The sequence below is a fragment of the Apiospora marii genome (assembly GCF_038362585.1).
Source record: "Apiospora marii strain CBS 49790 chromosome Unknown utg000002l_segment0_segment0, whole genome shotgun sequence".
Classification (NCBI taxonomy): domain Eukaryota; kingdom Fungi; phylum Ascomycota; class Sordariomycetes; order Amphisphaeriales; family Apiosporaceae; genus Apiospora; species Apiospora marii.
Window position 1 is genome coordinate 5,355,480 of NW_027117373.1, and position 26,486 is coordinate 5,381,965.

A 26,486-nucleotide genomic window follows, 5' to 3' on the forward strand; every position below is an offset into this window, starting at 1 on the left:
GGAGAAGTCGTCGCCGTCGTCGTCGGACGAAGCAACTACAACCAGACTGGAGAAGAAGGTGGAGGTTATTCTTGACGCATTGGCACAGTCTGCCTCATGAGGCAGTGTCGATGTCTGCAGGGCTAATGCGATGTAGTATCGGGGCATACTTTGCATTGATTGGCCGTGGTGATGCGAAGCAACCCAACATGCAAAAGAGAGCTTTAACACTGCCTTCTTCCCAGCTTCATTGGCCCTAACGGGATGTGCCACATGTTCCAGCCGTCGATGCTGTAGCCGGCAGTCTGGTCGAGGTGGTGAAAACAACAGGCGTGGAGGAGATAACCGTAGCTGGGGTGTCTATTTCTAGAAATTATCTATTTGCTTGTCGTCTGTTCCGGGCCGATCCATATACATGTCTATAATCCCATTTCTAATTGCCATTCTCCGTGCCCTATGCTTCTTGCGAGGCGAACGTATTGCTGCTGCATCAGCCATCAGCGGACCTTGACGTACTTAGTATGCGTCCCGCTCGCCACGACGGGCCCGGCCACGCCGTCGACCACCTTGGAAATGACGACCGACGTAAACCCAATCGAGCCGCCGACCTTGTCGGCCGTGGCCTGGATCTCGATCTCCTCCCCCTCCTTGGCGCCCGAGAGGTAGCGGACGTGGATGTCGACCGAGACGCCCGTCTTGTCGCGCAGGTCGTGGGTGGCGATGGCCATGCCGCCGGCCCAGTCCACAATGGTGGCCGAGACGCTGCCGTGGATGGAGCCCGACGAGTTCATGTGGTTCCGGGTGAGCACGATGCGGGCCACGACCCGGCCCGGCACGGCCGACACGATGCGGGCGTCGGTCAGGGTCAGGGCGTAAATGGGGGACCGTTGCAGCTGGCGGGCGACCAGCGACTCGATGTGGGTCTTGATCTCGTCGCCTTGGCTGGATCCCATCTTTTTTTGGTTTTGTTGGGGCGGCTGATTAGTGAGTTGAATTGATGTAAGTACCGTAAAGGCGGCAATAAACTGTGCTTCAAGTAGTAAGTTTGAACTTGAAGTATTTGCGAAGCCGGAAAGTAAATGAGTGAATTGCTTGAATCTGACAAATACTGCCTGCGCTGGTTGCTTTGCTGTGAAAATGCTGTAAAGAAGTTTTGGCCGGGACCGGATGCCCCCGGTGCTTTTTGCAGAACGCTACGCGAAGTGGCGAGCCGCCTATTCCCCGCGGGGCAGGCACCTAATCCCAACGCTAGGGAAACCGTCTACTGACTAACACTTAACAAGTCGAGGTGAGGAAGGCACTTCTGCCGATTCAACATATACCGGAAAGAAGAAGCAGGAAACCCAATCAACATCACCAGATGATTGAAATCACAAGTCTGGCGGGCGAAAAGGTTCCTAAATAACACAACCTGCAAAGCACACTGCAATGTTATAGAAGCGTGTCAATTAGCCTTTTGTAAGATGACAATTACTTGACGAGGCATGCACGCCTGTACAATTGCATCTACTGTCCCATCATGGTCTACTACTCCGCGGGATGTACCAACGCCATACTGGCATCTTAAACGAGAAAAGCAGCGATGCCGACTACGAATGAAAGCACAGAGACGGCGCAGGGTGTAAGCCCCTTGATACCGGCCCCGGTTGTTGGTGGCGTCGGAACGGGCACGCTCGAGGTCGTGGCGTTGGTCGCCGCCGCGGAAGAAGAAGAAGCGGTGGTGGCCACGGCGGCCATGGTCTGCAGCAGCACGGGCGTCGTTGTGTAGCCCATCAGGTCCCCGCCGAACGAGATGCTGGAGAAGGGCAGCTTGGACACCGCGGAGGCGCCGGCAAAGGCGAGCCGCTCGGACGCGGGCTTGGATGGCGTCAGGGAAGAAGCGCGGTCGAAATCTCCTCCCAGGGGGCTCAGTACACTGAGAGGAGAGAAAGAGGGATTTTGGTCAGTATGGTTACAGTCTCATCGTTCGCTGTGGAGTATGCACCAACCTGTCAATCACGTGCGCGACCCCATTGTACAAGATGGTATTGGGAAACGTGATGCGGGCATTGTTAACCCAGGCCGAGCCGTCGGGCAAGACGGTGAAGGTCAGGTCCGCGCCCTGGAGCGACCTGACCGTCACATTGCCCAGCGACGGCGAGAAGACGGCGTTGTTGGGGATGAGGTGATACCGAAGAACCTCGCGGAGCGTCTGCTGGTCGGCCGACGCGACCACGGAGCCGATGGCCTCGAAGGCGGCGTCCTCGGGCACGAGGATGGTGAAGTCGGAGATGTTGAGGTTTTGGACAGGATCGTCGGCGCCGGTCAGGCCGAAGCCGAAGCCGAGCTGGGCCGCCTCCAGGGCACCGCTCATGGCGAGGTAGCCGGCGCGGTAGAGGAAGAGTTCGAGCGGGGCGCCGAAGGAGAGGACGGTGTCGATTTTGTGGATGGTGATGCCGTCGCCCAGTTTGATGTCCTGTATGAACTGGATTAGGTCCCCTGGAGGCTAGCCATATCATAAGATGAAGAAGGGGAGAGAAGATGAACGGACCGCTTGTGTGACGGTAGAGATGGTCTGCTCCCCGGACAGGATGCAAACATCGTCGCCGTTCCGGACGAGCCCGTTGTAGGCCCCACCGGTGAAGTTGGAAAACGGCTGCACCGCCGTGATGTACGAGTCGTCAAGCAGGGTCTGCGCGAACGTGGGGATATTCGTGATGTCCCTGGCCGCGTAGGCGCCGCGGAACACGTGGTTCGCCAAGAGCGCACCGATAGCGACGGTGTCGTTGCGCAACTCGACGGCCTGGCCCTCGGGGGTGTCGCGTGGCACGGCGGCAAAGGCCGCGTTGGTCGGGGCCACGATGGTGATGTTGGAGGCGGCGCCGAGGGTCGCGGCGAGCCAATCTACGAGGCCGACGAGTTCGAGGAGGGTGCTGAGGTCAGGCTGCGTGGCTAGAAGGGCGGCCAGGTCGCCTTGGGCTAGGCAGGTGCCTGCTGCCATCAGCATGCAAGACCAGACGGATGATGAGCGCATGTTGAAGATTTGCAAAGCGACTTCTGAGTAAGGATACGGGTTTCTCAGGGGTAGGAATGAAGCGTGTGGAAGAGTGTTGTTGATGCGTGGCAGCCGAATCCTTTCCTACTGACGGACTCTCGCCCCCTTTTATAGACATTTGAGTCGGGACATCACCATGCAAGCTAGATAGGCGCCATCGTCGTTTCGGCCCAAGAAGCTCACGATCAAGAAAACCTCATATTCCAATGTACGCATCATTGATTTCCAATGCCCATGGTGTGATACTCAACACAGCCCCTTGCCAAGGAGCCAGACACCAATCACCACGAATATAGCCGGGCGCGGGCTGCCAAAACTGGCAGGCTCCACCCTCGTATACGAAGTATACATGGTGTATACGCTTGGGGAGACCAATGAAACGGCGACATCACCACTCGGAGCCGAGATGGACAGAAATTCGGAATTCTCCTACAATAACCGGGCACGGATTCTTGTTAAGTTGGCGAGGAATGCAAAGACCTTTCACACCCGCACGCTCTTGCCGCGCTGCTGTATTGAAAGTGGCATGGTATCCGACGCAACACGGATAGCCGACAGATATTTACCGGTTTATCTAATCTGACTAGGTATTGAGGAGAAAAAGAAAATCTATGGAGAGACAGAAAACAAAACAAGTAGGTATCAGACACTCCGTAAAACAGCCACGAGGCGGTCGATTAAGCCGCCTGCCTCCGGCTCGGACATTCTCTCCGGCGAGGCGAATACGCCTAGGTCCAGGGACTCGGCGTTGATGGCAGCCTCGACATCAATGGCATCCTGTCGTGAGAGTCAGTACACGAACAATTACTGTCGTGGTTTTTGCAACTTACCATGTAGGTCTGCCTCACGGCGTTCTTGGTCATATAGAGACTAGAAGGCGTAGCCAGCCACTCTTCTTCCGTACTATTTATTGGCGGTGTTGATGTCACTTCTTCTTCTTCCCCATCTCTGTCATCTATCGGCGGTGATGACATCGTCTCCGTACTGTCGTCTTCTGCTCTATTGTTGTCGTCGTCGTCCTTGGGTAGGCTAAGGAAGTTCACAAACGAATCCAGTCTCAAGCCCCCGGTCCACTGCTCAATCTCCCACAGCCCGACCGAGGCGTTCTCGGAACGCGAGACCTCGGCCAGGTCCGCCTGGATCCGAGCAGCCATCGAGGCCGTCGGTTCGCCGGGTGTGAAGCGGACGCGGAGCGGCACGATGCTCAGGGTCGGACAAGGGGCGGTCTCGAGGTTGTTGCTGAAGGAGGCGCGGTTGGCTAGATAGATCCCGAATACAACGTCGTGGTCAGAGGCGCCATTGCTGTTCGCAGTGTCGGTCTTGTTTGCTTCAGTTGGTGCGGCGGTCTCGGCTAGGACTTGGGCGTAGGCGGCCAAGAAGAGAGCTTGGGGGCTGACTCCGTCCCGGGACGCGGCCTTCTTTAACCTGAAAACTTCCGCGAGCGCGGCGGGCCGGAAGACTGACGTTCGATTAGAAGGAGAAGAAGCGGGTGCGGCACCATTAGTGGTGGTACTGCTGCTGCGGTTGGGCTGTGCCTTCACCACTCCTTTAAGATATTTGGACCAGAACGGCTTTCGTTCGGTCCTGACGCTGTCGACGTAGTGACTCTTGACGAAATCGTGCCATGGCTTTGAATCCAGCTTGTTCGTCGGCGGAACTTCATTGCTGTCTGCACACAGGTTCTCGAGCCTGCGCATGATCAAGGGCAGACTGATGCCGTCGTAAAGGGCGTGGTGAAGCTTCAGCGTAAGCTCAAGACCTGTGGTGCCGTCCCGCTTCGCGACGGAAAGCTGCGCAAAGGGGCTGCTCTGGTACGTAACCGGATATCTTGACGGAGTGATGGCCTCCTCGCCAGCCGGGGTCGTCGGCCGTGCCACGAATTGCAAGAAGGGTATCTCGGAGGATCCGGTCGCGGCGAAGTGCGTTCGCAGGATGGGCAACTCCTTGACCAGCCGCGCCCAAGCCTGTTGGATATTGCTGGTGTTGGTGGTAGTGGGCAGGCGCAGCTTGAAACTCCAGAAGAACAAGCCGCCGTCGGTATTCTGCCATTGGCTGAGGAAGTGGACTTGCACGGGGAGAGCAGGAAGGACCGTCTCCACATTGTCTTTGCCCAGGCCTGTCAGCGCCATGGCCGCATCCACGTCGATGCCGTTCAGGACGTTTTCTTGGTCTATGGTGGTGGCGGCGGTTGACGAGGAGACATTTCCATTGGTAGCGTTAGCAGTGCTACTTTTCGTCGTCGCCGGATCATCTCTCGGATGCGCAGCAGCGGCAATCTTGGCAGCCATCTCGGCGACGGAAGTCTTCTTGAGCAGATCGCGGGCATTGGCGCCCCGCATCCCCCTTTTCCGGAGGACCGAGCTCACTTTGATGAGGCTGATGGAGTCGAGGCCCAGGTGGTAGATGGAGTGCTCGGGGCGAATCGTCGAGGGGTCGAGGCCCGAGGCCTCGGCCAGGACTTGGATTAGTGTCTCCTGGGCTTCGAGCACGTTGCGGGTGGTGTTGATGGCATTGGAAAAAGAAGAAAAAGGCTGGGATACTGTTGCTTCGCCGTCGGCTCCTTCGTCGATGATCTGGAATGGCGGCAATCCGCAGACCGAGATCTGGTGCGTGGTTGGGTCGGTCGCCACCACCTCCTTGTCAAGATTGTTGGTATCCACGAAGTACGCGAGGACTTCATCGAGCTGCCGAAGCAGTTGCTCCCCGTCCTCTGAAGACGGGACATAATCCGTGCTGCAAGCCGTACGCCACATCAGACCAGAATCCGTAAGCTCCATCTCGACGCAAATCGGGTACTCCACCTCCGAAGCCGAGTGGACAGACTTCCAGATGGCACTCTTATCATCATCTTCTTCTTGGACCGTCTGCTCCGCAGTGTCGCGGCTCTGCTGCATAGTAAACAGCGTATTGAAGAGCGGCCCCTTGCCGACGAGCCTCTGTGCCGACCGCAGGGGGAAGTGCTGGAACTGGTGGATGCGCGACAAGCTCCCCCAAGCGTACCGCAGGTACTCCCCGACAGTCCCGTGCAGCACCGCCCGCACCGGGACGGTGTTCATGGTCGGGAACATGAGCTCCTGGGCGTCGGCCGTGTCGCGGCCCGACATGACGACGCCGAAGGTGACGTCGAGCGACTGGGCGAGGGTCGAGAGCACGACGGCCCAGCAGGCCTGGCCGAGCGTTTGCATCGTGATCCGGTGGTGGCGGCAGAAGGACTTCAACCTGGCCGTCTCGAGTGTCGAGAGCGTTTCCGCCCTGTGGACAGTGGGCGGTTCCCCATCGGCAGATGATATCTTCTTCTGCTTTTCGGGCACCAGCGTGGAATTCGCCTCGTGCAGGAAGCCGGCCCAGAAATTGCGCGCCTCGCGTGTGGTGCTGTTAAGGATGTCGCCCAGGACGGGTCGGTAGGGCGGCCGTTCGCGATGGATACCGCCGCCCTTTCGGTAAGCGGCTTGCACATCTTGGTGGAACATGTCGAGGGACGCTCCGTCATACAAAGCGTGGGCGATGGACAGGACAACGAACTGCCGGCCGGATGGAGACAAGCTCGCTGGCGTAAACTGAAGCAGCCCCGACCGCCCCTTGGCCTGGGACGCCCGAGAACGGGCCGTCTCGAAGACGCGCTGGAAGTCATCCTCGGTCTCTAAAGTCACCGCTTCGTGGAACGGGTCAAAGCGCTTGGCGACGACCTGACAGTATGCCGTAGGGATGGCCGGGTCCGTGATCTCGACGAAGGCGGTCCGGAGGATGGGAGAGCGGGACACGACGAGCCTCAGGGCCGACTCGAGGGCCTGCATGTCGGTCCCGGGGAGGAGCTCCAGCACGTCGTGGTTGAAGTACCGGTGGAAGTCGGACACGACCATCTCGGCCACCATGGCGTCCTGCAGCGGCGTCGTCGGGAGAACCGACTCGACGTCGTCTGATGGAGAGTCCAGCAGCGCATGTTCCGTCAGATACGTCTGCAATTGGGAGATGCGAGCGCCTAGCGCTACCTGATGAGCAGGAGGGTTGGTGCCATTACTAGATTCCTGCGTAGCAGTAGTCGAATTGGTGGTGGAACTGCGGTGTCTCTCGATGATGTCCCGCAGACTCGCCTGCCTCATGAGCTCGTTGGTGGTCAAAGGCAGGCCGACGCGCTTTCGAAGTCGAGAGACCAGCTTTATGGCATCGATGCTGTCCAGGCCTAGCTGGAGCAGGTTGGCGTCCTCCCCGACCTCCTCGGGCGGCAGATTGGCAAGTGCTGCTATCTCGTCGCGGAGGGCGCAGGCGTCATCCGACCATATGAAATCAGATGGTGTCTGTTGAGGCGATGCAACTTGAGGAGAAGGCGATGAGGCCTGGCGTGACTCATCATCAATCAGGTCGGAACTAGTCCCCAGATTTGCTGGGAATCGGTCATTGGACGACAGTGAGTTGACCGCCTCCTCGAACTGATCAAGGAGCCTTCGCAAGGCCGTACTGTCTACGACATGCCCTTGGGCGACCAATGTAATCTTAAGCTTCTGATCCGCCGTGGCAATAGCCTCAAAGGCCAGGGCGTAATCCGCCTTCGTCGACGACTCGACCTGTGTCCAAAGCCCAGCCTCTTCTCCTTCTTCTTGGCCCACTTCCGGTACCGAACCGCCGGCGCTTTCTCGATCAAACGTAAATAAGGTGTCGAAGAGCGGCTGCCCCTGGGCGCACCACTTCTGCACCTGGCGCAGCGGGGTGTGCACAAACGGCAGCACCGAGGTGTTGAACAGATGCGTCTCCAGAACCAGCGACGGCCAGTCCGACAGCGCGGAATCGTTGTCTTGCTTCCCTACTCGGAAGGGCAGCGTGTTGAAGAGCGGGCCGATGGTGTTTTCGACCCCCTCCAGCATGAGCGAGCGGCCCGACAGCACGACGCCCACGGTCGGCCACTGTTGCTGCCGCCGCGATGGGGGGTACTGCTGCTTCAGGACGTACAACCAGGCCGCCTGCACTATGGTCTGCTGCGTGACGCCGAGCTCGAGGCGCCTCTCTTCGAGCCCGCGGAGGTCTAGGCATCGCGACTGGGTTGCGTCATCGTCGTTTTCGGAGCCTGGGCTGATGAGGCAAGGGAAAGCCTGAAATCCGGACTCGGAGGAATCCTGGAAAATACCCTGCCAGAATGAACGAGTGTCACTGTAATCGCATAAGGGCCCGTGAGGTAAAACATCGATAAAGCTAGGCCCTTGCGCTGTTGCTGCTGTGTTTTCCGTGGCATTGTCATAGGCTGCCTGGACGCGTTCGAGGATGAGATCGAAGCTGCGGGCGTCGTAAATCCCGTGGAAGATGCGGACGACGAGGGTGCACGCCGCATTGTCTTGTAAGATACAATCCACCTCTAAGGGGTATCTGACACCAGTCGCGTCATTATTGTTGGCATTAGTCGAGATCCATTGCCGGAACCGGTCTTCTTGGATGCGGGACGCCCAGCCCTGGTCCCGGCTTTCGTCGCCCTTAGTGCCCACGATCTCGGTCCAACGCAGGGGGGCGGCATCCTTGCGAAGAGCGACCTGGACGTAGCTGTAGCCGTCGGTGGGGGTCTGCAGGAAACAGGTCCGTAAGATGGCGTGGTCGGCCACCACCGCTTCCCAAGCCCCCTTCAGCCGCGGGATGGAAATGGCTTGTCCATCGACGGCGAACTGGAAGGAGTTGAAATACGCTCCTGAACTCGAGCGGCTCAGCATGCCCTCCTGGAGCGGGGTGCAGGGGGCGATGTACTCGATATCGCCGCCGGCCACATTGAGCATATCCATGACGGCCCCAAAGTTCTTGTGGTTGCAGGCCGCTATGGCCTGCTTGACGCGCACGACTTGCGAGCTTACTACGGGCGTGGTGATAGCAGATCCGCTCTTGAGTCTTTTAATAAGTGTCCCCAGGTGTGGGTTCTGGAGAATCATCGACGGGGTCGCGCCCGGGTACGAGGCCGCGTGTAGTTCCCTGGCCAAACTGATGACAGAAATGGAGTCGAAGCCCAGGTCGTAGATTGTGTTCGAGGAGCGGATCTGGTCGGCCGCGACCCCTGTCAGACGGGCCAGGACTTGCGCGAGCTGCGGCTCGGTGGACTGGACAAGAGAATCGGCAGTTTCTCCTCCGGCGGCGGCCGAGGACGACAACTGCCGCAGCTGGTCCAGCGAGATGTCGTTGAACAGCTGCTTCAGCACCCCGATCTGCGCCTTGTTGTTGGCCGACAGCGGGATCGTCGGCACGCAGAGGAAATACGTCGGCACCATGTATCCGGGCAATTTAGCCCGGCAGGCGTCTCGGGCCTCGGCGCAGACCTTGGTGCTCTCCGAGTCCGTCCTGACCGTAAGCTTTTCGGAAGTCTCATGCTTCTGGGCTGTGTTGCTGACAACAAAGGAGACCAGGACGTCCCGGTCCTGCTGCCCGTGCCGCGTCACCAGCGTAGCCACGTCCGACACGCCCGACACCCCCGCGCGGATGGTATGGTTGATCTCGCCAATCTCGAGCCGCTGCCCGCGCAGCTTGACCTGGTCGTCGGCGCGGCCGAGGAAATCAAAACAGCCGTCATGCAGCACCCGCACCAGGTCGCCCGTGCGGTAGACCCGCTCCCCTCCCCACGACGACGACGACGACAGGACGGGGAAGCGCTCCGCCGTCAGCTCCGGCCGGTTGAGGTAGCCCTTGCCCACCAGCCTGCCCGAGACGCAGAGCTCGCCGACGGCGCCCCGGAGGACGGGGACCTCGGTGCCCGGCCGGAAGACGAAGCTGCCGACATTCAAAAACTGCCGGCCGATATTGGAGGAGCGCCCGGTCCGCGGGACGCGGGGGTACATGGTCACGCCGATGGTGGCCTCGGTCGGCCCGTAGGCATTATAGATAACGCCCCGCTCGCCCCAGACGTCGAGGGTGTCCTGCCGCAGCTGCTCGCCGCCCGTGATGAAGACGCCCCTACACAAACTGGGCGCCTCGTCCGGGTGCACCAGGCGCGCCAGGCTGGGCGTCAGGTCGATGTGCGTGATGGCGAGCTCGGCGATGGCGCGCGGCAGGTCGCTCAGCACCGCGTCCCGCGGCGCGGCGACCAGGGCGACGCCGACGGACCAGGTCCAGTACTGCTCCAGGATCGACACGTCGAAGTGCAGCGAGGCGAACTGCAGCCAGCGCGAGTCCGCGTCCCAGTGGCCCGCGAACAGCGCCTGGAAGGCGAGCATGGCCTGCACCGTGCTCTCGTGGCTGATGAGGCAGCCCTTGGGCGTGCCCGTGGTGCCGCTCGTGTACAGGCAGTAGCACGTGTCCTCGGGCGTGGCCGGTCGGCTCAGCTGAGGAGGCAAAGAGGGGTACTCGGCCAACTGGTCTAGCGCAATCGCAATGCTGGGCACGCCGGACGAAGACGAAAGTTGCGCGGCGAGATCACCGCCGCTTTCCGGCAGGCCCCCACGATGAAGTAGCGCCACGGCGCCCGAGTCGCTCAATATGAAACCCAGACGCGAAGCCGGCGCGCTGGCGTCGAGGGCGACAAAGGCCGCCCCGGCTTTGAGGATGCCCAGGATGGATAGGTAGGCCTCGGGGCACTTGTCGAAGCAGACGGCGACGATGTCGCCGGGTTTCACCCCGCCTCGCTGCACGAGCATGTGCGCCACTTGGTTGCCGGCTGCGTCGAGCTCGCGGTACGTCCATCTCTGCTGGCTTCCCTCGTCCCCGAGTTCCTCGACGTACTCGAGGGCAGTTTTCTCTGGCAACGATTCGGCGCTCTTTGTGACGAATTCGTGGAGAAGGCGGACCCCTCCCGACGGCAGTTCGGGGTGCTGGGCAGGGAGGATGGAAAAGACCTCGGGCGCGGTAGCTGCTAGTTCGTCCGCTGAACCGTCGGGGTGCTCGAGGAGGTGGCTCAATACGGCGTCGAACTGATCGAGAAGAAGCTTGGCTTGGGGCGCAGGTAGGATGTCCGTCCGGTAGACCAGGTTTAAGCTTAATGACGAGGACGAACCAGCCGCGGTATCCGTCTCTTCTTCCTCAATTTCAAGGGAGATAGGGTAGTCGACAGCAGCCGTCTCGTCTCGGACACGCCAGGGGCCGCTGGCGTTGTCAAGCCCCTGTTCCTTCGCCTGGTAGACGAGGATGGTATCGAAAAGGGGAGATCCGGCATGCCCGAGCCATTTTTGCACCTGGGGAAGCGGCACGTTGAGGCAGCGTCGGAGGTTGGCGTTGAACGCCATCATGGACCCCAACATCTCCCGGTTAGGGTCTACGACGGAGTTCGCAATGACGGGCAAGGTCGTGATGCGTGGAAGGAGCGCCTCTTCCCCTTCTCCTTTATTATCTGTAATAGCAGACCGGCTATCGAGGACGACCCCGAACGTCACCGAGGACTCGCCCAGGTAGGCGGAGAGCGTCCGGGCCCATGCCGCCTGGAGAGCGGCTTGGAAGGTGACCTCAGCCTTGGCGGCTTGCTGCTTCAGCGTCGGGAGGGGTATCCGAGATCTCCGACAGCTGCGTTCCGTGGTACCGTTTTCCACGCGGAGAGGGGTCATGATGGGAAAGGGGTTGACGACGGCTCCATCCGCCTGACCTCTCCAGAACTTTTCGGCTTCCGGCTTCTCGTGGGCCATGTCGGCGAAGACAGCCTTGACCGCAGTCTCGAGGGAAGGGGTCATGATGTTTGTCTGTTGTTGGTTCTGGCTTACCGCTAGCATCATGTTGGTAAGGTCTCTTAGCAAGACTCGCAGCGACGAGGCATCGTAGAGGGCGTGGTGCATCACCAGATGCATCTGCTTGCTTCTCCCGCCCTCTGCCTCTTCTTCCTTGTGGACCAATGCCAATCTCCAAGGAGGAACCAGCAGATCCCGCATGATCTCCTCCCGACACCTCTCGCGCCAAGATGTGGTGTCAAAGTCGGCGGCGTGTACCTCAATCGGCGGGACATTGCCCTCTTTAGGACGGACAACCATGGCAAAGGACGCGTCGGGGTCGCTGATGGGCAGGAACCCGGTCCGCAGGATATCGTGCCGCTCGGCCATAGCCCCCCACGCACGCTCGAGAGCCTCCATGTCCACCGATAGATCCAGGTCCCACGACACGGAGTTGATGTATGTGCCACCTTGGGAATGGATCGACTGCGAAACCATGCCTTGTTGGACTGGGGTGCAAGGAAGTAGCATGTGGCCCCTACCATCATGTCCTTTTAGGGATGATGAAACCTGATCTCGGACGCGTCGTTGAAAACCTGTCAAGTCGTACGTCTGTGCAGGGGGAGATTGCTGGTTCTTGTCACCGCCTCCGTTACTGTCGATCTTGAGGCAGCGCTGGACGATCCCGGCGCAGGTGGGATTCTCAAACACGTCGACCGGCGAGATCTCGAGGCCCTCTTGGCGCAAAAGATAGACGAGCTGCACCATGCCGATGCTGTCGATTCCCAGCCGGTGTAGGGACGTCTTGGTGGTCACGGCCACGCCCTCGATCTTGGCCAGCTTGGCCACCACGTTCCGAACGGTCAACTCAACTTCGGTCAGAGGTTCTTCCTCGTCATTCAAAGAGGTCGCCGCCATATCGGTTGTTGCCGCGTCATCAACTGCTCGCTTTTCTGACTGCGCGGCTGCTCGAATGCCCTCGACTACGGAGCGAAGCGGAGAAGGCATAGGGGCGAGCAGGTCCAGTCCTGAAGACGGGCTCTCCATGAAGGACTGGAGAGCTCGAAGGACAATCTCGCGCAAAAGGCAAGCCACGGAATCCGAGACGTGGTTCCTACCCCACAGGTTAGCAATCTTCATAATCCTTCTGTGCGTATGTGATGCGAGGAATGTCCTACGCTTGATGATGAATAACAACCCGCAGTGTATCGTTGTCCGTAGCTGTGATGAATTCGCAAATCAGGGGTACCTGCGAGATTTGGTCAGCTCGTCAACAAAACAGTCTGGACATCCGAAGGGGCATCTTACATCCATATCACCACGCTCCTCTTCAAGAGACCAGACCGTCTCGTCCAGCGCTCTTGTGGGGGGTTGGAGCAGCAGCATCGTGTCAAACAGCTGTCCCCGGTCCCCCCTTCTATCCGTCGCAAGTGCTGCCTGCACCCTCCGCAGCGGCGTGAACTGGAACGGCATCACCCCGACATTGGCGTCCCGGCACCGCCTGATGAGCTCCATCGTCGACCCCCCGGAAACGCCCTGCGACATATCGATCCGCAGCGGTACCGTGTTGAAGCACGGCGCCACGAGCCGGTCCACGCCCTCGAGCGCGACCGAGCGGCCGCTGACCACGTTCCCGAAGCAGACATCCGAACAGCCCAGCACGGTCGCCAGGGTGGCGGCCCAGGCGGCTTGGCAGAGGGACGAGAGGGGGGCGCCGTAGATTTCGTGGGCACGCGTCTCCATGGCATTCAGGGACACTGTTGCGCTGCCCGAACCTACTGAATCCGGAAGTTGCATGCCGGCCGCCAACTGCGACGGCAGTTTCTGGGGCACGAAGGAGTTGAATTGGCTTTTCCAGAACTCGTCGGTGCCGGGAGGTAGGGAGAGCGCCTCTTGCAGGAAGTCCCCGAACGGGATCGGCGGTTCCGGCAGCACCTGGCCTTGCGCCAGAGCCTCAATTTCGGACAGCAGCTGTTTCATAGCCATGCCGTCGTAAAGCGCGTGGTGGCACACGAAGGAAAGGTACGTCTCCCCATCACCATCGGCCACCGCCGCAGAGGTATCATGGATCAAAGCCAGGCCCAACGGCGGTTTGAACGAGTTCACAGGCTGGCCAAAGGCGTCGCGCATGTGTTCTCTGGCCGCTTGCGCCACATCAGCCGTTTCCAAGCGACTCCAAGGCAGACTAGCGGAACCCGTCGGCCTGGGGCTCAAAACCACTTGGAGAAAGGGGTAGTCGGTACTGTCCGTGGTCAAGAAGCAAGTCCGTAGGATGCCGTGGCGCGCGCACATCTCGTCCCAGTACCGCCGGATCTCGTCGGGGGCCCGCCGCAGCCGGAAGAGTAGCTGGTTTCGGTATGCGGTGCCGTCGCTCGAGGACGCCGAGGAGGCGAGCATGGCCTCTTGGAGCGGGGTGCAGGGGAGGATGCTCTCAGCTGCCAAGCCACGGAGCCGGGTTTCGACATGTGCACACAAATCTCCAGGTAGCAGGGAAGGAGCCTCTGTGCCTTTCTTCTCGGGGGTCACTGATGATGACGTTTGTTCCCGCTGAGATAAGAAGTTGGATAGCCGCGCCACGCTTGTGTGTTTGAGCACCTCCGATATCGTTACTCTGGACTGGAGCCTCTTATTGAGTCTGCGCGTGAAAGCCATGGCGGTCAGAGAATCGAGGCCGAGCACCAGGAACGAGGTCCAGCGGCTGACCTGGCCAAGGCCAATTCCGAGCGTTTCGGCCAGAGCCGATGCTATGGTGCGCTCCATATCTGTCCACTCCGCTACCGCCGTGTCCTCCTGGTCGTCGCCACCGCTACTGCCGAGAACGTATTTCTGAAGAGCATCATCGCTGAGCGACTGGATAGAGTCACGCAGAGCACCGGTATTGATCTTCCCCGACGAAGTGAGCGGCGTCCTGGCGATCGGGACGAGAAAGGTCGGCAACATGTAGCTCGGCAGCGAAGCCTGCAGGGCCTGCGAGATGGAGAGATTCGTGGTACGCAAGACATCATCACCGTCCATGTCGAGGACCGCGAATCCCTGGGATCCCTCCTCCTGGTGGAGCGGGACATAGAAACTGGTCAGATGTTGGGACTTGTCGTTTTCCCGCTGGAACACGATACTCGCGCACGCCCTGGCCAGCCCCGAACCCAGGATCTGGGCGTGGACGTCCTGCAGCTCGATGCGCTGGCCGCGGAGCTTGATCTGCGTGTCGACGCGGCCCAGGATGATGAGGGAGCCGTCGGGCAGCATGCGGCCGAGGTCGCCGGACCGGTAGAGGCGGCCGTAGTCCGGGTGCTCGACGAACCTGGACGCCGTCAGGTCCGGCATGTTGAGGTAGCCCGCCGCCACCTGGTCGCCGCCGAAACAGAACTCGCCGACGTACCCGATCGGGACGGGGGCCATGGCGTTGGAGTTCGCGTCATCGTCGAGGCCCAGCACGAAGGTCGGGGTGTTCTCGAAGGACCAGCCGAGGTACTGCGACGAGTCGCCGGCGGACATCTGGCGGACGGTGCAGATGTTCGTCGTCTCCGAGGGGCCGTATCCTTGGTAAAGCTTCGGAGCCCACTTGGCCGCCACCTCATCCGTCATCGGCTCCCCCGACGTCACCAGGAACGAAACCCGCGGCACCTTGTCCGGATCCACCAGCGACGCCACCGTGACCGTCATGCTCAGGTGCGTGACCCCGAGCCGCCGGATGCTCAGCTCGAGGTCCTCGAAGAGCGTGTCGTTGGTGCCGGCGCACAGGCACATGCCGTTGGCCCAGGAAAAGAAGATCTCGAAGACGGACACGTCGAAGGCCTGCGAACAGACCTGCAGCATCCGGCTGGACGTCTTGTCGTCGTGTGGGGGGTAGAGGCGCGACAGGACGTCGATGTTGCTCTGGAGGTTGCCGTGCGTCACTGCGACGCCCTTGGGTACACCTGTCGTGCCGCTGGTGTAGATGACGTAGGCGAGTTGCGAGGGCGGGATGGCGAGGGTCAGGTTCGAGGTGTTGTATTGCTTGAGGGTTTCTACGTCAAATGCAGCCAACGGACAACATTCACGCAACTTCTGGTCATTCCACAAGGAAGATAACAGCTCTTTGTCCACAATGCAATGTTGAGGCTGCGCCTGTTGAAAGATCAGCTGGATCCGGCGAATAGGGGTAGATGGCAAAATCGGCAAGTAGGCACATCCGGCCTTCAGGATACCGAGGATGCCACAGTAGAGCCAAGGCGACTTCTCCATGATGATGGCCACTATGCCCCCCGCTTCCACCTTCTGTGCGCGGAGGTGGCGGGCCACCTGGTTGGCCGTTTCGTTGAGTTCCTGGTATGTCATGAGACTTGTCGTGATGTTTGAGGCACTGATGGCTTCTGCAAAGCACAAGGCGTCGTGACCATGGTTGGCGGCAGCAGTGCGTTCGACCATTGCTACAATGTTGGACGATGTTGAAGGTGCTGTTTTGGTACGGCTCGGCGTATACGTCGACAGCATCTCGCGGGGAAACGACGGCGCGATGGACGAGATGGGCTCTTCGATGTGTCCGACAACGTAATTAACCAAATGGCCCAGGTTCTGTGCAAAGGACTCGACCTGAGACGAAGAAAAACAGTCGGTATGCCACGTCCACCTGTAAGCGAATTTGTCCTTCCTCGGCTCAATCTCGACCAGGAGCTTGACTTCGGAGTAATCTTGGTGGCCCACCTCCCTCACCGATCCGTCGTCACGAGCGCGGTTGGACAGCGTATCCTGGTACACAAATAAAACATCGAACAGCCGGCAGCCCTGCGGAAGACCGGCCGTCTTGCGGATGCCCGCCAGCGACAGAGGGGCCAGCTGCAGGATCTGCCGGTTGGTGTTATGCAAATTCCGGACCAGATCCCGGATGGTCCGGCACTGTCCGAGTTTGGTACGGACGGGCAGCGTCTGAATGCAGGGGCCCATGACCTTTTCGATGCCGGCGACGGGCAGGGTCCGGCCGGAGAAGACAGACCCGATGGTCACGTCGTCGGAGCCGGTGAGGGCGGACCAGAACCACACCAAGCACGACTGGAAGATGGCCTGCGAACTGGACCCAGTTTCGAGGCATACCTGCCGCACTTTTGCGGGAGCCACGCTCGCAATCTCCCCGCACACGGAGGAAATTTCAGGTTTATCAATGGCGGTGGTTCGGAAGTTGGGGAGCGAGTTGTTGGCGGCCCCTCGCAAGTGCTCGGCCCAGAATTCGTGGACGGCGATTAAGCTGCCGTTCTGATCATCGTCAAGTAGTGACCTTAGTTGTTGCGCAATGTCGTGGAACTGCGGCCGTTGTGCAGGATGCTTCCCCTGCGCCAAGGCGGTGAGGTCGTCGAGAAGGAGGTCGAACGACCAGCCATCGTAAAGAGCGTGATGGACAAAAAGCCGGGCCTTTGTCGCCTCCTTATGACTTAATGAAGAATTACTGGTAGTGCTGATGATTTCGACACGGAAAGGCCGTTCCAGAAATTGTTCCGTGTCACCCAGTGATGGTAACGGGGTGAAGTCTTGGACGATCTGAACCTGGCTCTCCTTCAGGCCATTCCAGACAATTTGGATCAGTTCGTCCCCCGAATGCATAAAGCCGGTACGTAATATATCGTTGCACGCGGCAACATGCAAAATCCAGGATTTGACCGTGTCAGAGCTGTGTCCAGGGGGGAGGGCGATATCCATGGTGTTGATGTACAGCCGCGGGTCCCGGAGCGTCTCCGCCACCATGGACTTTTGCAGCTCGGTGCAACGAAAGTAGCCCTCCACGTCTTTGAGGTTTCCATTGACCAGAACTGACAAATCGGCGTCCGGCTGGTGCAACGGCCTGTTGTTTGTGTCTTTTGGATGGTTGTTGCTGGGATGCTCGGTGGTGGTGTCGTTTGGTCCCCCGGCCGATGACACCAGGTTGTACAAGTCAAGGGCTGTCCGGGCCCTCATCACATCCAGAGTATTGACCGCATGTCCGTTGTCTCGCAGGCGTGCTGCGAGTGCAATCGACACTAAAGAGTCCAAGCCGGCCGCCATGAGGTTGGTGGATAGCGAAACGGGCGCCTGGAGGACTTGACTCACGGTCTCACATAGCCGCTTTTGGACATCATTTTGGTGTTTGTCTGGCTGACCGACCGAGTTGTTGTCCGGAGTAGTATGTTTACCTTGCGCGTAGTCCTGCCTCAGCCGCTGGCGGTCGATTTTCCCCGAGGGGAGTTGGGGAAACGAGTCCATGGTGACAATCTCGGCCGGCACCATAAAAGCCGGAAGCCAGGTCTTGCACACCGCCTTGACCCGCTCTTCGATATTCGAGGAATCATCGCCATATTCCGCATCCCCCGCCACAAAGGCAACCAGGAGATTATCCAAAACACAAACGTATGAGCTGTGGCAGCCAGCGGTCCGGAGGATGGCGTGCTCGATCTCGCCGAGCTCCATACGCTGCCCGTTCAGCTTGACCTGTCCTTCCGACACGCGGCCGAGGCACTCTATACTGCCGTCGGGTCGCATGAGCGCCTTGTCTCCGGTCTTGTACACGCGGCCGTACTTGGTCTCGATAAAAGCTTGGGCCGTCTGCTCGGGCCTGTTGATGTACTCGCTTGCGAGCTGGTGCCCTCCGACGGCAAGCTCCCCCACCTCGCCTATGGGGAGCACATCGAATATTTGCGAGTCGGTCTCGTCCGCAATTCTTATCACGAAACTCGAGACGGTATCCAGGGGGAACCCAATGCATCTTGTCGAGTAGTCTCTCCTGAAAGCAGGCTGCAACGTACTGTGGGAACATCATCAGTACCAGCCGGAAGCACGAAAAAAGGGGGGCACCATGGAGAGAAGTAAATACCAATGAATCGCAGCCTCGGTAGGCCCATACATACCCCATAAGATGCCGGGCGTCTCCTCATCGCCGCCAAATTCGTCGATGACGGGCTGCGTCAGCATCTCGCCGATGGTGAGGAGCAGCCGCAGGTTCGGCGCGTTGCGCCTAGCCTTCAACAAGCTGCCCGCCACCGACGGCGTGAGCTCGCACGCATCGACCTTTAGCTTCCGGATGACACCCGGGAGGTCGGTCAGGAGCCGGGCCCGGTCGCAGGCGACGAGCGTCGCGCCCCGGAAAAGGGGGAAGAAGATCTCGAACACCGACACGTCAAAGGTCGGCGCCGCGAACTGCAAGAAGCGGGAAAAGGCCGGGATGTGCCGGTCGTGGGCCAGCAGGCTCTGCGTGGCCGCGAGGTGGGAGACGCCCACCCCCTTGGGCGTGCCCGTGGATCCGGACGTGTACATGACGTAGGCTAAGTCGCGCTCATCCGGCGCTCGTATCTGGCTTGCGGTAGCAGCCGCTGCCACTCCGTTGGTCTTCGGGGATGACGGCGCATCGAGGTCCAGCTCGTCGACGCATAGGACTTGGCAGGCCACGCCGTCCCGCGGCTGAATACTGGGCGCGAGCGCGCGGGTGGTCAGCACGATGCTCGCCTTCACGTCGCCCAGGATGAACCCCACGCGCTCGGAAGGGGCGTCGAGGTTCAGGGGGCAGAACGCCCCGCCGCACTTCAGGATGGCGAGGATGGCGAGGTAGAGCTCCGGGCTCTGCGGGATCATGACGGGCACCACGAGCGGCGGGCACCCGGAGCTCCGGCTCTGTTCTTGGTCTGATCCATGCTGCAGATCGTGGGCTATCCGGGCCGCCAAGCGGTCCGATAGCTGATGCAGCTCGCCGTACGATAGCGTGCTTTGCCGGCCATCCTTGTCCGAGTAGTCGAGGGCCGGCTCCCCGCCACTGATTCCCTGGTGGGGTAGGAGCTCATGGAGAAATCTGGGGCCGGCTAGCTGCCGGGGATTCGGGTTGTTGAAGGAGAGGCCTTCAGCCCCGCGTAGAAGCATCACAACTGCTGCGCTATCATGAGAGGAAGAAGCCTGGTTGGTGTTAGAGAGTGGTAGCAAAGACAGCCAATGAGAGATCCGTCTCCGTTTACACAAATGGCTTGTCGTGTTAGTTGGACCGGATCCTGGGAATAAAAGGTGTTGTCAGAGAGTTGTTGGTTTGCTGACATGGTCCAGCTGATGAGTCCTTTCTGAGTCCTCTTGACTGCTGATCCCGGGTCGCCAACGGGGTGTCACGGTTGACTTACTTACAAAACCGGGGTCAGAGGAGAGCTCCTGTCCGCGTCTGGGAGGAAGGGCCCCGGCAAACTGGCCGAATCAGGTAAGTGACGGGTCTACACGTGGTCTTGATTGCCCTGCTGCTTGTCTGCATCGGCGCTTGTAAGCAAGATTCGGCGAGGTGCATATGACAGGCGAACTATGTCGAGGTCAGCAGCAACGGCCGGTCGCTGATTGGCCCGTCTTTTGCTGCGAACCACTCCGTTTGCGTTTCTGGGCTTGCTTGCTGCAAGCTTGCTGGTTTCACGATGCGAAAGCTCAGTGATTGGCATGAAGGGTCCGAATGGGGAATTTGGAGGGGGAGTATCCCGTTAGTAGCGGTACTTGGAAGGTTCACGAGAAAGTCAGTTAGTTTTGTGACCAGATCAATGTACGAGTAAACCCCTCTTCAAACTACCTATGAATAGACAGTTGGCAGTGGTAGGTTTTGAAAATGTTATCGTGCAGCTTAACGCCGCATTGCGCTGCCAACCCATCGATATAAAACCCCGATACTGCTCGGTTCTCTTTCTGGTCTCGTAAGTCGTAGCCCCCCATACTTAGACAGACCAGCATGTGTTTCAGCAAGGCCTGTGTCGTCCCCCTCATCCTATTAAACCCCGACCCCTCTCTCACTAACCGCGTTACGTTACCCGGCGGGGAGCTGCTAGCTTTTGCTAACTTTACCTTGGGCTGGTCAACAAGCCTCAACTAGGTATGCAACTCTGCAATACGACACCAGGCGGCCCAAGCCTCAAGTGTATTGACTCATAGTGATTGCATAATAGCTTTGCTTTCGCGACGGAGGATTGTGCATTGCATCATCGATCTTCCGGTGCAGACTTCCTACCCCCCAAGAAGTGAAGGACGATCGATGTTGGTGCTGTGGCTGCCCAAGTGGGGACCCCAGAGGACCAGCCTAGCGCGCAACCGATGACGCCTACGATGACTTACCATCCCGCGTTCGTCCTGGGAAAGGTGAGCTCTCCAAGGAAAATCAGAGCTCTGGAGATACCAAGCCCAACTCAGGATCGCTTTTATTGTCTAATAATAACTGACCGAACCCTCTGCAGGTTGCTGGATAACAGCATGTATAAGTGTCTATGTGCATAACCTAGTCACATCAGCCAGGGAGGGGGAAAAGCTGGTAAAGAAAAAAGTCGGCGTACCCACCCGTACCGAATGTTACCCATCCATACATATGTGTGACTGATCGTATGCAAGGTAGGTCGCATGCGATGGATGTATGTAAGTCACAGTCTCTGTCTCTTTCGCGTACTGCAATCCTACCTCTACACAAGCGGCGCTTGTCAACATAAGCCGATTCCTTATCCAGAGGACAGGCGGCTCTTTACATTCTGTCAGGTAAATTTCTAGCCGACTGTGAACAGCGAAACACCAAGTATCTGCTTGGCCCGGGATGCAATGCGACTCGCAAGTCTTGCCCTGTTGCAATGGTAGCCCGGAGTTCTGGTTGACTACACAAGTACTGTATGTAGTAGTAGGTTAGGTAGTAGAAATGAAAATGTGTGGTGTGACAAACCCCCACCAGATTCCACGGGTTGTGTCGGTGTCGAATTTTACCAGCCAGATCGAGACTTCAAATTGCCGTACCCGCGGGCCCCTTTCCTTCATCAGCCATCACCTGTTGCTCTGCTTATCAGATCCGATCGCGGCCGGAATCCTCCTACCCCAAGCACGAAATACTGCTTTCTTCACAGTGCTTTGGTAACGAAAAGGAGCCGGTCCTAGTTTTACTGGATGAGGTGGGAAGCTATGAGACTTAAAGAGAGAAAGGTGTGGATTTCCCGACCTTGTACCGCCAGCGATGCCCACCAAAAGAGCGACCAAATTATGGCATAAGCAAATGAGCTCTCTGGCTAGCCTCCTAGCTGCCCAGGGCCCCGGTTCGCCAAGACGGACTGCGCTCCCTCGTCGGATCAGAATAATCTTATCAGATGATCTGATAAAAATTTTCATCTTCATCCGGCCAATCACCACCGGCGAGGTGGAACGATCTCCCACTCAAACATCATACGGTCGGCTCCAGCAGCTCCCCTGGCTACTGCCCTGGCTCTCCTGTGCTTCGTCACCTCAGCTCCATTCTCCAGCCTCCTGCATAAGTTTGCCCTGAACCTGGAACGGTGTCGCATCGATGCGAGCTGTTGGTACCGGTAGCTGGCAACGACTTGGCTTTTCCTGGCAGCCCTCATGGAAAAAGTTTCATCACCATGTCCAACTCGTCCCGACTCCCGCCCGGCGTCCCCACCTCATTATGCCGCAAGGGAGGGCAACTGATGCAGATCCATCTTATCTGATCCGAAGATAACGCCGATGTCGCTAAATCAGCCCGTGTTTTTGGCCCTTCTGCCTTGGCCACCCCGCCCCGATGCTGCCCATGAACCTGAACCTACTGGCGCCTTTTCCTCTTTCAGCCTGTCCGTTCCTTACTAGCCGATGGCCCTCGACCCTCTCTACCAATAGGTCTTGGTCTCCATCTCGGGACTTGTTGTCGTCGAGAAAAAGTCGGGTCACCATTTGGTTGGTTGACTTGGTCCGGGCACCTGTTTACTGACAGAGTCCATCCCACTCATTCATGGCAAAGAGGCACACACAGATGGACTCCGAGCACGCTGAATTAGGTAGGTAGGTAGGGAACGTGAATGCAAGAAGCCCCTCATCATCGGCATAACCAAAGATTTCGCAGCTTAGCAAATCCTCGTTAGAAGACTATTCTGTGTCGCATGTGATTGAATCCCTTTAAGAGCTGCTGCCAGCAAGCATCATCTTCACTGGCAAGCGCCTGACGCTAACAAAATAGACTCCATCGGCATGCGTCGTCGCGTACCCTTTCGGTAGTGGTACATTCGGAGTACCTGCTGCCCACTCCGCTCCCAATACACCCGCCCAGGTATACCCTTTTTCCCTCTGGCGACTGGAGCTGCCAACCCGGGCAGTGTACTTGGGTATAGGGACACTTGCAGGGTCGGTCCATGTCTGGCCAGGTGGTTGACGATGCGGACGGGCATAGGGTTGGCAAATCTCATTCGCGACCATCACACTTAGACCGACCAGGCCGGTGTCATATCGAGTGGAACAGACAGAAAAGAGGGAAATCAACACATCCTCCCATCCCGCCGGAAAGCGCCTGGCTTTTTTATGTATTTAGGAAACCGGCTCCCCGTCTTTGTCCTGATCGACCCTCGAACCCTGGATCGGCTCCAATTCTTTTATTTTGATCTCAAGCCTGCCTCAGCACCGGCTTTACTATATTAACACACGTACAAGAGCCGCCTTTCCTTCTCCCTCTCTCGACGCATCATCTTTACCTAACCAAACCTGACTATCTTGTCGAGTCTACCGCTCTTGAGCTTCCACATACATTGCCACCCTCAGAGAGCACTCTGAATACGTACATACATACACACAACACATCCCATCCCTCCCTCCCTCCCTACCTCCCCGCTGATTCCCAGTATGCCGCCCATCAGCTTGGTTGGCAGCCACATCGACGGCCCACCATTCGAGAACCAGCTGCCGGCCATGTCGACGCACCTGCAAGCCACCTCGGCCGACGAGGTGCACGACCTGATCTGCGTGGGCTTCGGCCCGGCCAGTCTGGCGGTGGCGGTGGCGCTCCACGACTCCATCGCGAGCGGGAGCCGGTCGGCGTCCTCGCCGCCCAAGGTGCTGTTCCTGGAGAAGCAGCAGCGCTTCGCGTGGCACGCCGGCATGCTGCTGCCGGGCGCCAAGATGCAGATCTCCTTCATCAAGGACATGGCGACGCTGCGGGACCCGCGGTCGCACTTCACCTTCCTCAACTTCGTGCACGAGAAGAAGCGGCTGATCGACTTCATCAACCTCAACACCTTCCTGCCGGCGCGGGTCGAGTACGAGGAGTACCTGCGCTGGTGCGCCGAGCACTTCCGCCACGTGGTGCAGTACGGCCGCGAGGTGCAGTCCGTGACCCCCGTCCGCAGCAGCTCCGGCGGGCCCGTGTCGGTGTTCGAGGTCACGTCGCGGAACGCGCAGACAGGCGTCGCCACGACGTACCGGGCCAAGAACGTCATCATGGCCATCGGCGGCCAGCCCAGCATCCCGCGGGGCCTGCCGGCGAACCACCCGCGCATCGTCCACTCCTCGCAGTACGCCCACATGGTGCCCAAGATCCTCACCCAGAGCGCCGCGCCCTACCGCGTGGCCGTCATCGGCGGCGGCCAGAGCGGCGCCGAGATTTTCAACAACATTCAGAAATTATACCCCAACTCGCGCACCCACCTCATCATGCGGTCCGAGTTCCTCAAGCCCAGCGACGATTCCCCCTTGTGAGTACCCTCCATATCAAAGCCCTCGAGGGTTTCTTTTACTGACTACTTGCCAGTGTAAATTCCATTTTCAACCCTGCCTTCATTGACGACCTATACCCCCGATCCGCCGACGGCCGCTCCGCCCTCCTCAAGGACGCCCGGAGCACCAACTACGGCGTGGTCCGCCTCGAGCTCATCGAGGCTCTCTACGAACACATGTACGAACAGCGACGCGAGCTGGGCCCCGACGAGCGGCGCTGGCCGCACCGCATCCACGGCTCGACCGAGGTGACCGGTCTCGCCAACGGCGACAGCAACAGCCAAAAGGACGGCTCCCTGCGTCTCCGCACCCGCTCGCTGCGCGACGCCGGCGAGGAGACCATCATGGATGTTGATCTGGTCATCGCCGCCACCGGCTACCAGCGCACGTCGCACCTGACCATGATGGAGAAGGTGGCGCCGCTGCTGCCGGGCCAGCCGCAGGGCGGCAAGCTCACCGCCGCCGACGTCCAGGTCCGCCGCGACTACGGCGTCGAGTTCGCGCCGGGCAAGGTGGCCCCGGGCTCCGGCATCTGGCTTCAGGGATGCAACGAGAAAACTCACGGGGTACGTCTACCTCACCCATCACGCCGAAAAACATACTGACCATGCATCTTTCTGTTAGTTGAGTGATACCCTGCTCTCGGTCCTGGCCACCCGGTCAGGCGAGATTGTCGAGTCCATTTTCGGAGAGGGCCAGGAGAAAATAATCAAGTCCAAGTTATAGACGAAGAAATCCTCACGGGAAATACCAGTGTGAGAGATGCACAGCGATACCAAGATACACTGACACATACATATATTCATCAATAATATCCTCTGGCTAAGAGCCGGAGCTATCTACATCTACATATCCATCCAATTGCACCGACGCAAGTCAATCGCCTGGTCTGCTGACCTACTGGCCTGTCATACCTCTCGACATGTGAAGAAGAGTCTTTTTTTCTTTTTCTCATTCTTCTTCCTTAACTGCTTCCAACAATGTTGCTGTCCTAACTGCGAAGCGACAGATGACGGCATGGAAGCCAATATTCATTTGGGCTGGGATGCTATTCCAGCTCAAGACAATTGGCAATGGGTTCGCTGTCGAAACGCCCTTCAAACCGTTCGCCCTAAGCGTTGGCGGCCCGCCCAGCTTCAACGGGCCGCAGCGCGCTAAGAAAAAGGTCCCCTAAACACGACAGCTCGGCCCCGCCCTTTGGGGGGAGTTTGGGGGGAGCTCCTAGCTATAAGGCAAGCTGTCAACAGCTCTTGTCAAGCTGCTTGCTTCAGCTTACATACGTACATGTCATGGTATATATATCGTACCACTCCTCGCTCATACCTACACATACCACTTGCAATTGGAAAAACATAAGAGTATATAGATATTCAAAAGCTTACCCTGTCCCAATCGCATTTCTACTTGGTTACTCGTGCAATTCCGATCCGATCATGGCACCGCCAACCACACCCCCTCCCCCCGCGGCGGCGCCTCGCCCCTCCTCCTCGTCGCCGCCGCCCTCCCCGTCCTCCTCGGCACCGTCTTCCTCGTGCGCCCCGACACCCTAACCTTCTTCTCTCCGAATAATGCCGCGCCCGGCTTCCCGCCCGCGACGGCGGGCCCCCACGCCCTCCCCGCCCTGCCCTACGCCTACGACGCCCTCGAGCCCTACTTCGACAAGGAGACCATGGAGATCCACCACGCCCGCCACCACCAGACCTACGTGAACAACCTCAACGCCGCCCTCGCCCAACTCTCCTCCTCACAATCAGAAGATAAGACTGTCGGTGCCGCCGAGCTTTCGACCCTCTCGGCCGACGAGCTGGTCCAGAACCTCGACAAAGTCCCCGCCGGCCCCGAACGCACCGCCCTCCGCAACAGCGCCGGCGGGCACGTGAACCACAGCCACTTCTGGCGCGGCCTCAAGAAGGGCACCTCGCTTCCCGCCGAGGGCTCGCCCCTGCAAACCGCCCTCGAGGCGTCCTTCGGCGACCTCGCCACCTTCCGCGCCCAATTCGAGAAGGCCGCCGCGACCGTCTTCGGCTCCGGCTGGGCGTGGCTCGTCCTTTCCAACCCTGAAGAAGGCGCACAGCAGAGACAGCTCAAGATCGTCACGACGGCCAACCAGGACAGCCCCCTCATGGGCGCCGACGTCTGCCCCGGCGGCTGCGGCAGCGGGACCCCCATCCTCGGCCTCGACGTCTGGGAGCACGCCTACTACCTCAAGTACCAGAACCGCCGGCCCGACTACATCAAGGCCTTCTGGGAAGTGGTCAACTGGGAAGAGGCCAGCCGCCTGTACGATGCTGCCATCGCCAACTAAACTCTCGTAGTTTCTCCAGGCACAGTTAGTAGAAAACAAAAAGACAAGAAATGTCAAAATGGCTAACACACACGTCAAATGTGACTTGGATATCTTCTGTATTGTATTATCGTCGACT

General features: G+C 59.1%; 5 protein-coding genes across 5 annotated transcripts; 2 read left to right on the forward strand and 3 right to left on the reverse strand.

The window, feature by feature from the left end:
* Positions 1-476: 476 nt before the first annotated feature.
* PG985_003411 (uncharacterized protein) lies at positions 477-932 on the reverse strand (the record flags this gene model as incomplete). Its single annotated transcript, XM_066823180.1, has 1 exon — positions 477-932. One exon carries the CDS (start codon positions 930-932, stop codon positions 477-479), a length of 456 nt encoding a protein of 151 aa, XP_066690612.1.
* Positions 933-1,542: 610 nt separating this feature from the next.
* Positions 1,543-2,992, reverse strand: PG985_003412 (uncharacterized protein; the record flags this gene model as incomplete). The annotated part of the gene is made up of 3 exons (XM_066823181.1): positions 1,543-1,894; positions 1,968-2,434; positions 2,510-2,992. The coding sequence occupies 3 exons, from the start codon at positions 2,990-2,992 to the stop codon at positions 1,543-1,545; spliced, it is 1,302 nt and encodes a 433-aa protein (XP_066690613.1).
* Positions 2,993-3,655: 663 nt separating this feature from the next.
* On the reverse strand, positions 3,656-20,009 carry PG985_003413 (Non-ribosomal peptide synthetase; the record flags this gene model as incomplete). The annotated part of the gene is made up of 6 exons (XM_066823182.1): positions 3,656-3,790; positions 3,844-12,718; positions 12,783-12,853; positions 12,913-18,352; positions 18,422-19,491; positions 19,800-20,009. 6 exons carry the CDS (start codon positions 20,007-20,009, stop codon positions 3,656-3,658), a joined length of 15,801 nt encoding a protein of 5,266 aa, XP_066690614.1.
* A 3,184-nt stretch (positions 20,010-23,193) lies between these two features.
* Positions 23,194-24,789, forward strand: PG985_003414 (L-ornithine N5-oxygenase SidA; the record flags this gene model as incomplete). Its single annotated transcript, XM_066823183.1, has 3 exons — positions 23,194-24,041; positions 24,098-24,629; positions 24,688-24,789. 3 exons carry the CDS (start codon positions 23,194-23,196, stop codon positions 24,787-24,789), a joined length of 1,482 nt encoding a protein of 493 aa, XP_066690615.1.
* A 558-nt stretch (positions 24,790-25,347) lies between these two features.
* PG985_003415 (mitochondrial 37S ribosomal protein mS42) lies at positions 25,348-26,368 on the forward strand (the record flags this gene model as incomplete). The annotated part of the gene is made up of 2 exons (XM_066823184.1): positions 25,348-25,355; positions 25,441-26,368. 2 exons carry the CDS (start codon positions 25,348-25,350, stop codon positions 26,366-26,368), a joined length of 936 nt encoding a protein of 311 aa, XP_066690616.1.
* Between the last annotated feature and the right edge of the window lie 118 nt (positions 26,369-26,486).